Source organism: Falco rusticolus, chromosome 1 (assembly GCF_015220075.1).
Source record: "Falco rusticolus isolate bFalRus1 chromosome 1, bFalRus1.pri, whole genome shotgun sequence".
Lineage (NCBI taxonomy): Eukaryota > Metazoa > Chordata > Aves > Falconiformes > Falconidae > Falco > Falco rusticolus.
The window spans coordinates 75330842-75344588 of NC_051187.1; the positions used below are offsets into that span (position 1 = coordinate 75330842).

General features: G+C 38.5%; 1 protein-coding gene across 1 annotated transcript in view; it reads left to right on the forward strand.

Moving 5' to 3' along the window:
* The window catches only part of STK32B (serine/threonine kinase 32B), a 179100-nt gene that overhangs the window by 107619 nt on the left and 57734 nt on the right, over window positions 1-13747 (forward strand). Inside the window, exon 5 of the mRNA XM_037384961.1 lies at window positions 13573-13610. Coding sequence (XP_037240858.1) covers window positions 13573-13610 — 38 coding nt within the window. The remainder of the gene's footprint in view (window positions 1-13572; window positions 13611-13747) is intronic.

The window sequence follows — 13747 nt, forward strand, 5'->3', positions numbered from 1 at the left end:
CCCCAATCGCTCACCAAGCAGCCATTCGCTCACTCCCCTGTGGTGGGATGGGGAAAGGATCAGAAGAATTAACAGTGAGAAAACTCATGGGTTGAGATAAAGACAGTTTAATAGGTAAAGCCAAAGCTGCATGCAAAAGAAAGCAAAACAAGGGATTCATTCCCCCCTTCCCACTGGCAGGCAGGTTCAGCCACCCCCAGGAGAGCAGGGCTGCAGCACGGGTAACCGTGATTGGGAAGACAAAAGCCATAACACTGAATGTCACCCCCTCCTTCTTCTTCCCCCAGCTTATATATAGTCAACATGACATCATATGGTATGGTATATCCCTTTGGCTAGTTCAGGTCACCTGTCCTGGCTGTGTCCCCTCCCAATTTCTCATGTCCCTCCAGCCCTCTCACTGGCAGGGCCCAAGAAACTGAAAAGTCCTTGACTTAGTATAATTATTACCCTGCAATAGTTAAAACCATCAGTGTGCCATCAACATTGTTCTCACACCAAATCCAAAACACAGCACTGCACCAGCTACTAAGAAGAAAATGAGCTCTGTGCCAGCCAAAATCAGGACAGAGAGTGATGGGGAATCTGACGTTCGTGACAGTATTTAGCGTTTCAGGTCAGAGTGAACAAGAGAGCATTGCATAGTTGTTTTCTGCTTGCTGGTCTACAGCCCTTCTCCTCGCTGCACTGTAGTGCTGAAACTTGGATCAGCAGAAAATGTGCTTAATGGGAAGTTTCACTGCTGCATCAAAGGGACGGCTGCCCAGGCACTCACTGAAGACCTGAAAACTTTGGAAGCTGCTGTCACCTTCCTTGGCTGCGTGTGCAGTCCACCATGCTGCAGTACTTTGCCAGACACGTTGGCTGTAATTAATTGCACTATGGTATGGATGAAGGAAACAGTTGTTAAAACAATGTGATATTGAGGATACTGCTTTAACAGTCATTTGATAGACTTTTATGTACGGAAGTTGGCAGGGCTTTTAGGAGAAATTTTAGGGATATTTTCCAGTAATGACACACTATGAACAGTGGCTGACTTAAGCACATGTATGTGTTTCTGTTTATTTTCTTTTTTAGTTTGTCTGATATGCAGAGTAAACCCTTGGAGATGTGATACATCTGAATGCTTCTACTCTGTATTTCATGCAGTGAAAAACAAAGGAAATATGAATTTCAGCCCTTGCAAAACATCATACTTTTGATGTTAGTTTTTTTACAACAGAAAGCCAAATGTGCTTATCACTAACAACACTTTCCTGATTTATCTTTAGGCAGAGGACAAATGTAATCAATTTCTTCTCTTATTTATCTTTACACATGGATATCTCCTTGTGTATATTGGAAGGGGACCTATGCCTTCTACTGGAAGGAAACTATATTCCTGTAATTGCTGGCAGAGTACATGCTGAGTACATTCTCCCCCTTATTCTTAGTCAAAAGCTCTCGCATGGTATCATGGAAAGAAGCATCACCATTGCAATGTATACGTTTTCCTGCTGGCCCAGGTAATTCTTTCCAAATGCCACACTCCAGTTAGTGTCTAATGAGTCATGCGCTTCCCCTGGTTATCAGAGGTGACTCCTGTTCTTGAAAGCTAATTCATGCGTAGGAGTATGACCCTTGTACTCGTATGCACAGAAGGTCTCAGCAACACTTGACGCTACAACATAGAAAAGATTAGTCACTGGCTGTGAGATTATCAACAAATTACTGCTACACGGTGATTCTGCATGACTCCTCCATGTGATCTGAGAAGCATTTGGCTGAAAAGACTTTTTATTTGAAATGTGGTGATGTTTTGTTTGTTTGAGGTTCCCCTCAGAGCTCCCAAAAGTCTGAGGGCTGTAGTCATGTCTAGCGTTAGCTCTGGCAAGCAGTTCTGGCAAAGGAAGTGGTATATTTGTTGCTGCTTTGGGTCCTTCAGGTGAGATGAAAACTAACCATCGGACTGCCTGAAAGCTGTTTATGTTGGTTAATGTTCACTTGGAAAAGAGCCGCTGTGTCCAGCGAGGAATGCTTGATAACATAGTCTGGGCTTTGTTATGTACGAGCTTGGTTTATATGCCCACAGCGGTACTTTCCAATCCCAGTGTCTGAGACATTATACAATGCAATACAGAGGAGGTAAAGTACAGGTTCATGTTCTCCTTTAGACAAAGCTTTCCAGCTTTTATAGCGTGTAAGAACCTTCACCTATTTTTCTTGCTAAGGCAGTATATAATTACCTCTGTGATAAAGTCATATTGGATCTTCAGGAAAACCAGTGTAATGAAATACTCTGCGCTGAATATTTTTATTTTAATTTAGCATCTGTGCAAATTCAGGAGCTGTACCTACTCAAGAAGACTATTATCCGGCTATATATACCCAGAAATATGAAAGGTTCAGTATAGGATTCCTCTTTTTAAAAAGGTCATTTTCTTCAGCCTGGGATAACTGTCTACTACAATTATTTCTCTAAGATAAAATTGACAAGCGCAGTGCTTCCAAAGACCACTGGCCATTCAGACAAATGTAGATATCATTACTGCCACCTATTGTTACAAGTAGGGAATTGAAGATAAAAATTGTATTTTTCTAGATGGAGATAACATCTGAAAATAACAAGCTTGCTCCAGTTGATGTATTTGTAAATAAGCACGTTTCGGTGCCTTCTTTGACAGCTTTATTTTCAGAGTGATATAAAATTGACTAGTACAAGTGCCAAGAAAATCCAAGATCTTCATGGACACCTGGTAGAAAATAGTACTAAACTAAAAAGGAACCACAGGCACCGTAATGTTCAGCATCACAGTTCCATTTTATTGTGTACCCAGGTACCACAATCTCAAGCCTTAAGACAGGTGTCCAGACACTTTTTAGAGGTACATAGGAAGAGGCAGGGTCTTCAGAGGCCTTCATTAGTGACAACTTTTTCACTTGTCATAATTATTACACCAGTTATATCTTGCATACATACTAGAAAATGGTCTTGCTGCCACACAGGTTGCCACACAGAAGGAAAAGGCTCCGAAGTGTGATAATGGGCTGAGTGATAGGATTCTGATTAGTATCATATGAATGCATGATACCATAATTAGTTGGAAGTAGTTATGGATTTTCTGTTTCTGCAATAAAGCCCCAGGAGTGGGAATTGTAGAGAAAACAAAAGATTTCAAATAAAAGAGATTTTAAACAGAAAGACTCAATAAAAATGTTTGGGGTGGTTTGTGGTTTTTTGTTTGGGGTTTGTTTTGGTTTTTTTTTTTTGCAAGACCTACTGACTTGCTGAGTAACTCAGGTTTATGAATGATGCATCACAGATTGTATAATAACAAAATCACATATTTCTGATTGGTCATAAATATATTGTTTCTGATTCCATGTACAGAATCTTGACAAAGGTGTTTCAGTTTTATGGAATGATTTTCAAATCCTGAAGCCTTTACTCATTGTTTTCACACAGAATTCTGTGGAATTCTATTAATTTATAGACAGAGAAGTTGCCTTAATGAATACTGTGAGATTTAAACATATAATTAATATATCATAAAAACATCAAAACACTGTGATAATACCAGATTACCTTTCAAGTTGTAATGTTTGCTAGTCTGAGCCCTTCTTGAATGAAAGAGTTAATTTTTCTAAGACATCTGACATCTATCTATGCACATACATATAGTTATTAGACACCACCCCCCCCCCCCCCAGTCTTCTACTGGAATTTGATGATTCTAAAGCTGTATCTAGTAAATCACTACAAAACTAAAAATTTGGCTCCATGCCTTATTTGGAGTCTAAAATGCATATTTTGGTTTTTTTCCTGGGGCTGACTAAGTAAGTTCCACTAGGTAGTGTTTAGACCAATTATTATTTTAGGCTTTTTGGCATTTCAGACTAGAACAGGACACTGGAAGCAATGCCCTTTGACACTGCAAGTCCTTTGTGTATAACAGGCTCCAGAAAGTGCAAACGGAAATGGCTGCGTTGATTGAATGAATTATTGTACCCTTTGCTTCTCAGAAGATAAATTTATGCATGGACATCCTAGTGCAAAACAGCAGTTTATTTCGCTTTCAAGCAGAATTAGTGGATCTCAGCTGTGCTGGAATTTTCTCCTTACTCAAGAGAGATATAGCTAAAAAAGGTGCATTCCTTTTAGTTTATTCCTATAAATACCCCAGCTCAGCAAAAGCCATGCAACAATAAATTACCTGTCTAGCTTGGTTTTGGTTGTCAGTGAATTAGCCCAAAATTAAATATGTGAAGATCAGGACCAGTACTTTAATTTTTTGTCATCTCAATCATTTGTTTCTGCATGTGCTGTCCACACTATGACCAGTGGCTTTTATTAACAGACATCGTTTTTTCATTCCTGTTCTAGTCAGACACTGTGAAATGTGAAACCTTAATTCTGAACTTAATCATTCTGGTAGCTTGGGTGTCAAATGTGATGCCTTGTGGAAACACATCCAGATTCGTACAAACAAGCATCCACAAGATGTTTTTTTCTTCATGAATCTCTCATTATCTAATACTATATCTTCTCAGCTAATAAGTCTTTAAATTCCAAAATTACAGTGATTCACAGGGGCATGGCATGGCATGGCATTCATTACAGCAGGAACAGAAGGCTCTGAGGGTCCTTTTATGAAAGGACAGTAAGGGGCAGGAATTAATAGTGAGATGTAAGTGAAGAGTATGTGAAGTGGCAATCAGAGGTCTGGAACAGTCAAAAGTCTTTCTTTCCCATCCATCTGATATGAAATAACAGCAAAGAACTCTGAGATTCTTACTGTGATTTTGGTTTAATACTACTGAACATTTCTTGAAACTAGGAAGGACGTTAGGAGCAAAAAGCTGGAAAGATAAATGAGTGATGAGGTGTTGATGAAAGGAAGAGAGGATGCATCAGACTTAATTAAGGCTATTTCGCACGCAAGCAAGCACTCTTGGTAGGTACTCTGCACGGTTCAGGTCTGGAGGATACACTATTTCTGTGCTACCCTTATAGAAGCAAAACACCTCTGACCAAATGAATCTCTTGGCTGTACAGTGGCCAGTATAGATTGACTTTTCCTTCACCCAAAACTTCAACAAATTTTCCGTAAGAAAACTATACTATGTATGCACTCACCTTCTTTATAAACTGAACACCGGATGTGTACTGTTTGTGAATCTATCAAATAGGAAGGAAATAAGGTCCCTAACTGTGAAAATCAGAATTTGTTCACATTTCTTTCTGTAATTGGGAGAAATCTCTCTATAATATGTGATATGGTCCACTTCAGTGCTCTGATACAGTGATATCCCACATGAACTTGAATGATCCATAGCTAAAACTTGCATTTCCCAACTCATTGTCATTTTTATGGCTGTTAAGAACTGTTATGTAGCTAATATTAATCTTAATGAAAATTGTCTAGAACTACTCATGTCACATTAGTTTATTATTATGCGGCAGGTATATGTTTGTGATTTAATGTGAAACATTGGTGTGACTAGCTAAATTAAAAAAAAACCAATAAAAACTAAAAGGATCGGTTCAAGTATGTTCTATAGTATATAAATGGGTTATGAGCAAATAATCGAGAATAGTTTAATATTTGAAAGAATCAGATACTCAGCAAACTGAGGTTATTGGAATTACCCCTGCATGACTTCATGTTGCTATCTAGCAGTTGTTGTTTTTACTGTTCTTTTTTTAATGCTAGCAGCTGTCTTCTATACTTTAACACTTCCATCGAATAGTTAACGCAGACTCCTAGCCTTCATATAGCATTCCCTATACCCAATAATATAATCAATGCTCACTTTCAGTCATGACTATCAGGACTATTTTGACAAAGAGAAGGCAAACAGGATCATGAAGGTCATTGTAGGTTAAAAAGTAGTTAATGTGACTTTCTGTGATCTTAATACAATCTCCCCTCCCCCTCGTGAAAACAGTAACTTCAAATGCCTCATAAGGAAAATCCTTATGCTTCTGCATAAGGAAAAAATATTAATATAAGAATTGAGCAGCATAATTAATAAATAAACCTTTAAATTTCATATTTCAAGGTTTATCCTACATAACTTGCAGTTAGAATGTCATCGCTAAAGAGAAAAGAGTATGAGAAAACTTCATTGGGGTTGAAACAATATCTACTGAAGCCATAGTAATCTTTCCATTGACTTCAAGGGCCTTTGTCTGGATCTTGCTTCTTTTGCATCCTAATGAGAATGTAAAATCTATATAATTTAATTTCTCTGTTGGGTATTTCAAAACAATCTCTGAGAAAAAAACACCCTTATCGTTCTGCAAGGGCATAGGCTGCCTTAACTGTAAGGCAAAGAATTTTAGTGATACATGTGTACGTATCGGCTCACCACACTCAGACCAAGACAGGCACATCTTGTGACTGTTGGAGTTTGTCAATAGGCTCCAGGCATTACCAGTGCCCTGGAGGAGGTTTATTATGGGTGGTAGTGCCAGGGGTAGTTTATAGGAAGTTACTCAGTTGCTCCTGACCTGAAGGAGCCCTCTTTGCTCCCTGCAGAACTTGTCTATACTTAAAGAACCACTGGAAATATTCAGATTGGAAGGGACTTCTAGTCCAATCTTCTGCTTACAGTGTGATCAGATATGACATCAGACCAGGCTTCCCAGAGATTTATGTAGTCATGTTTTGAGAAACTCCAGGGATGGTGACCACACAACCCCTCTGGGCAGCCTGTTCCACTGCTTGCCTGTCCCCATGGTGAAAGTTTTGCTTTATATCCAGCCTGAGCTTCCCTTGTTTCAACTTACACCTGTTGTTCATATACTAGATTCTGTCCTTGGAATGAAAGTGAGTATGTGCCTTCTGTCTATTCAAATAAAAGCAATCGAGAGCTGCTTTTAAAAATCGAAGACTTCATTTCATGAGATTTTATACAACTGCATTTTTTCTGTAAGTTGCCTTTGGTTAATGAAGAGTTGAAATGTCAATGGTCCTCATTCAGAGAAAATCCATCTTCATTAAAAAGTGGAAATACTCCTAATAAATCATACTGGCATCAACTGAAATGCTCATAGCTGTTACTGTGAGATTTTAGAAGCTCAAGAGAGTGGAAATGTGATAATACATTGGATCCTGCTCTGAGCCAGAGTGAAATCTGTCAGACATAAAGTTGAAAGAATGTACTTTGGATTTTTGCTGATAACAAATAAAGGGTTAGAAGTTATTACACTTTTGAATTCAGGCCCATCCAGAGCTGTTATAACTGAAATATTTCCTTTGATAACATTAAAAAGCTACTTGGACTGGAAAAGAACAGCTGTCCCTGTGTTGGAAGGACATGAAATCTTTTGATGAAATAAGGGGAAACTATAGGCAAAAGCCCAAAATCACAGTTTTAGATATGGCAGAAACCAAGCCTGTAATGTTTGTATGTTTGCTGCAAAATATGAAATCAGAACGAAACAGGTGGGCAGTGTTAGTTTTTCATTCTCACAGGTTTAAGCAAAAGCACAGACCTTGTGTTTGGCATTATTATTAGTGTGTTTCAAAAAGGTGAAGGGAAGACAGCATCTGTACCTGCTGTAGAAGTGCTTTCCTAAATCAATTAGATTAATCTTAGCTGGAGGAACTCTATCAGGTAGTTCTGGTATTCACATCAATGGCTAAGTCTTTGTTTAAGCCTCCAAAGCATTTTTACACAATTATGTCTTGTAGTAATCAACTTGAGTTTAATACTCAGTTGTATAAATAAACCCCTGTTTGTTTAGTTCATTTCAGTTTTATGAAATATAAACTAGTTCAAAAAGCAAACAGAGTTCTACCAACCATCTAGATACTATTTATTATTTGATATGCCTGTCACATTGCATCTTACAGACCTCTTCTGTCAACCAAACAACCCTAATCTATTTGTCCTCTACTCTCCGTGAATTTTTTTGTTCAGCCTTCCTCAGATCTTTTCTTTTTTGACTGTTTTCTTTCAGATGCTATGAAATCAGGTAACATGAACCTAGCTTTGTTTTAAATTGCTGCATAACATCTTTTTTTTTTCAAAATTTTTCTGTAACTTGCTCAGAAATATCTCTTATCAATGTGAAGTGATAGCCAATGAACCAGCCATTAATTTTTTTTCTTGAGAAAACCAGGCAATTTAGGGTTGACTTCACCAGCCACCACACACCTTCATTTCTAGATTGACGTTTCACATCCTGTCGATATCAATAGAGATCAAAAGCTACAACATCCTGGTTGCTAATTCATAGTGGTACACACGAAATTTATTTGGAGATTGTTCTGGATTTTAAGCCTTAGAGCAAATGTCATCATCATATGTTTTCCAGTGTTCTTTTCTATGATTATTTGACCTACATAAGGGACACAGAAGTGACCTCTGGAAAGTTATTTATGGTCATTATTCCCAAAAAGTAATTCAGATTCTCCCCTTCTGATGTATATATAAAATTTTTGTTTATTCTTCATTTTATCTTGCACTGACAATATAAACACCTAGTTTTGCTCACTCTTATTGAGCTTTCTGAAAGTTCCCTTCAGGTGAAATAATCTCCATTCTTTTGCCACGTCAAGTAGCTAATAAATAATTGTGTTACACCTCTCCAGCGCTGAACTGCAGAGCATTTCATTTTTAACTTCCTTTCATGCTGAAGATAGGCTATTTATTCCTACTGTTTTCTCCATGAGCATTCAAGCCCCATGACAGAATTTAACATGTGGAAGCTCTGACTAGCTTCTAACTGCACTGGACTGTACCAAAAACTCACTAAATTGCACAAATGCAGTCCTCTCCCAGGTCTCTTAAATGTTTCATGAAGTTCCTAGTAGCCAAAAGAAGGGGGAATAAGAATGATGGACTTTGAACTTGGGTACATTATTTTTCATAGACTTACAGACTAATTCATCTGGAAGGGAGCTCCAGAGGCCTCTAGTCTGATGCTCTGCCCAAAGCAGGGTCAGCCTTTGGATCAGAGCAGGTTGCTTGGGGTTTATTCCGTCAGGTCTTGAAAACCTCCAAGGATGAAGATTGCATGACTTCATTTCTCAATTTAGAAATCTGGTTCTATCCCACTCAGTAACCCCAGAAAGAAACATTGATGGAAGCAGTAATGAAAACTGTAGATACTTGAACCTAAGTCCTTTATAATCAGTGAGCCTTTCCAGGGAATTCAGGGGACTCTGACTGGTGTATTGCAGTGAACATGAGTTGAGCCACACTCGTGGTTTTACTCCAAGCAGAGGGAATATCTTCAGGCATTAGATGCCCACTCAGCCTAGATACTATAGAAGATACAAATAGATTATTAATAATTCTTTCCAACTTGGAAAGAAGCAACACCTTCTTACTGTACTTTTATCCCTTCAGGCAGCTTTAGTTTGATATTTGTAGCTAAGGCAGTTGAAGAAAGTAGAAACGGTTTCACAGGCAATATCAAAAAGTGGCAATTAAACTGTGATTTTTCATTTTTTTTTCTCATTTGTCTGCACCTCTGACTTTCTTGGGCCAGCTGTTGTATTAGTTATGCCTGGTCCTGTCACTGAGCAAATCCTTTGAAGGTTTCTCTACTGCCATTTCTATGTTGCTCTGATTTTTCTGTGTATAAAAAGAGTTGGAGTAGCACTGGTCCAGACCGAGAGAGTTGTGTTTATGAAACTACTGTCAAGGGTGCTGCCATAGTTCTGCTGGTCATTGCTTAGTGAATGGTTAGAGGGCAGCCCAGGGCTATTCTGAATCCAAACTGTGAATCTGGTCCTTGCAAAAGTCCTTCAATTTCTTTCATAAGCTGGTTCAAGATACATAGGTTATGAAATGAGTGTTTCAATTCATTCTTTTAGCTAGGGATATGCTTAACAAGAAAACCCTGAAGTTAAGGTGCTGAATTTCACACCTTGTTGTTTGAACATGCTTGCTAAGGGGAAAAATGTTCTCTCAAAAATTGATGTGTAGTCAAAACAGAATTTCACTTACTTAACACATTTGAATTTAAACTGCTTAACTAAAGAGTTTTTATCTTTTAAATCCACCTTCCTACATTAAAAGCATTTTTACTATTCAAATGAATTTAACTAGAGTATTTATTTAAAGGAACTAGCTGTCTTTTGTATAACAGATGCCAGAATGCCTCCATTCTGAATATATCGGGCAATTTTAATTGCAATGCTGCTAGACTTGCCAAGTCTTGACTGTGTTGAAGCCTCCTTGCCCTGTACCTGGCAGGTGGCAGTCAGTGCAAGGGCACAGCAGTGGCCTCGCTCCTCTGCAGTCTTGGGAGCTTTCAACAAGCTGCCTCTGGAGAGGAGAGCTTTTAATGCCATGCTGTAAACTGGGGACAACCACATAACAGAGTGCTGCTAGAAGGCACTTTTCATGTTGACCTTGTGCTTTGCTTTCTCACCTGCCATGTGAATCTATGAATCATGAGTATCTCCAGATATGTGATCCCAGATCAGCAGCATCTTACTTAAGGAACTTGTTCACCTTCTGGCTTAAGCTAGTCCATGACTTTTACTTGCTGTCAAAGCAGTTTAAAATAGCCTGTTTTGAGATCTGAGGCATGGTTATGAGTCTATCGAGTTGCCTCAAGAACTGAGGGGTTGAGCTGCTCTGTGCAAGGCGATACACCCTGTTGTACCTGCCCCCAGCTGCAGTCCTGCCTCTGAGCAAAATTAGCAAAGCTGGCAGAGCCCACAGTGAGGAAGATCCCTTAGGTAGGAAAGGCTTTATGATCCGTGTGCTTCTGTATCAAGTATCCGCCACTGCCTGAATTAGTCACAGAAAGATAAGCACAGATCTAATTTTACCACTCAACTTTCTGAACAGTATGGATGCAGCTGCATGAAGAATATATTTGGTGATACATACAGTTGGCAAATGGATTTGTCAATGGTTTTTTCTGGTGGCAATAAAAATATATAGTCTATTTAATGGTGCAATATCATAGCAGATATACAAATTGTTTAAACTCACCTTCTTACAGAAAAAAAAGACAGAAGAGGCACAGTCTTGTAATGAGCAATCCCTGGGTGCTGCATTGTTATACACATGGCAGTAGCTCATAAATTGAATTCCTCCTTTTGATCAGTTTTATTCTCAGTGAAGTACTAATGATGGTGACATTCCAATTCTTAATCTTTATTTTCTTAAACTGGGGAAACCAGTTTGGAGTGATGTTGAATGTATCACTGATTTCAGGAAGCCACAGAAAGGCCCTAATATGCTTGAGTGTGACCCCCAATCATTTTACCCATGTGAGAAGTGCAGAGTCAGATTGTGTTAATTAAACTTTGTGAAGATGAAGTTTAAAATATTTGATTCAACAGTCAAAACTATGATGTGCTTATTTCTTTTATAATAAATCATTTATCATTATTTATGATGGCCATTGAAAACCATTGTTGTATTTTCAAGTCATGGATCAACACAAAGACTATTCAACATGAAGTCACAATTCCAGCTCTTATCAGAAAACAGTTATCAAAAATCAGAGATTGTTTTGTTACTGGCAAATATATTTGATATCAGCTGAACAATAGCTCTTCCAAAAACTTTCATCAGTTGAGAGATTAGATAAAACATTACGTATAAAAATGTATAGAATTTCCTATGATTATTCAACCAATGAGAAGTTTTATAATATAAGCAAAAATATTTAATCCTACAGTTCATGTGTAAATCATAACTTCAGCCATATTAAATCAGGGGAAACAAAGGTTTTGATATGGTAAGTGATATGACAAGAGACTAAAGGGGGGAAGGAGACACAACTCAGAGTTTGGAGGTTTATGGGTGACATGGACTCTAGGAGAGATTTCCCCTTACATTACACATATAACTAGAACTGCTACTGAATCAGGCTATTACAGTTAGCCTGTAAGTTGTGCACAAGAAATACAGTATTTCACACTGAAATATCAGGATAATTTTAAATTACCATTCCAGATGGTAATCCATAGTGAGATCCTTTTCCTTACACAGACACATACTCATCCTACAATATTTCCAAATGTTCAGGGAATGATTCAAAGTAATTTCTTATTTATCCAACATTTCCCCAGCTGCTGTTACACAAATTGTAAACATAATCTTAGTGTACTTCACAATTTCCTATGATTCTCAGGAACGGCTAGAAAATATGGAATTCAGAACACTAAACTGTAAGCTTCCTTCTTTTATCAATAAAGGTGTGGAGTCTGGGTAATAACCGAGCCCATATCATGCAAGCAATATGCATATTATAATTGTTACTGTTTATTGCTATGTTATTCCTGTATGACGTTTACTTTAGAAGTCGTTATCTAATTAATTTTTTTTACAAAGTGCTCTGGTGCAATACATTTTCCTTTTGCAACATTTCACTTTTTCTTTATTCTGTTTATGGGCACATTGGAAAAAAACTTGTTAGTGAAATTTAAGTATGTATTAGTATGTATTTCAGTAAAGATATAATTTCCCAGGAAATGTTTAAATTGGGATAATCAAGCCACCCCTTGGCTAAAAGAAGTTACACAGGTGGAAGTGTTTGGAGTTCATTTGCAGACACATTTGACAACTGATTTTGACAGTTTCCAGTGCCTGGTCTTTTGAGATAAGTGGAAAATACAGCCCAAGGGGCAAATGTTTTGCTTACAGTGGACTGATGCATCTCCCACTCTGGCAATACCACACCAAGAATACGGCTTCAATATTGCACGAAGCACAGGCTGCCAGTGACAAGGCAGTGCCACACAACACTGCCACATCACACTCACCAAGCCGCAGACTGAGCCAAACCAGGGACCCATCCAGGCTGGAGAAGGGGAGATGTGTTTCCCTCAGAACAGGCCCACACCATGAGCAATGATACTGGACAAAAAGAGAGGGTGGGAATGTGCAACAACAGTGGGGAAAAGCTGCCTCTGTCCCTCCTGACAGCAGCATGAATGTAGGTCAATGAAAAATGGTCCTGAAAGTGCAATTCTTGTGCCAAGAACAACAAAGTTGAACTGATGCTTCAGCACATCATGATGTCCATCCTCTCTTATCCCTGCTCCTTTCCCCCTGCCGTTACAGACAGCCCAGTGGGGATTCAGGGGCTCAAAGGAGAGCTGCCTGATGTACCCAATTAACGTAAGGTAGTTAGCAGGACTCTACAATATGTAAGTGACCATGCATGTGAGCATGACAGATTAGCAGGGTCTGGCACAAAAGGTAGATCACTGATGTTTCCAATTAAATGATTTCTTGGGTCTGTCAGATGCGGCGTCCCTGAGGAAATCAGGCACCTCATAGATGCATATCTTCCATCTCATTGTTCCTGCTACTATAAAGAATAAAGTACATAATCTTGAAAAACAAATCCATGTCAATGCTAACTAACCATAGGAAAACAAATCCACATGAAATGGAGACCTAGAGAGCCTCTTTAGTATGAATGTTTTCTCAGGGCAGTAGAAAGATGTAGACAAAAATCATTTGCCTTTATGTATGATATGGTTTTCAAAGGTTTTATAATGATTTAAGTGACTTGTCCATCATACCCAGATGGGGAAAACTTTAAAATTGCAGGCTTTCTTTGGGTATGAAGTGTAATGCATTCATTTCCTTATATTACAGGGACATCAAACCCGACAACATACTACTGGATGAGCATGGTAAGTGCATACCAACCGCTTTCTCTCCACTATCTCTTAATTCTTGAGATCTCAGTGACATGGTCATGATATGCTTTGTAGGTCAGCCTCAGATGTTTGATTCCTACCTAGATCTGGACTTTCTCTGCAAAATCTCT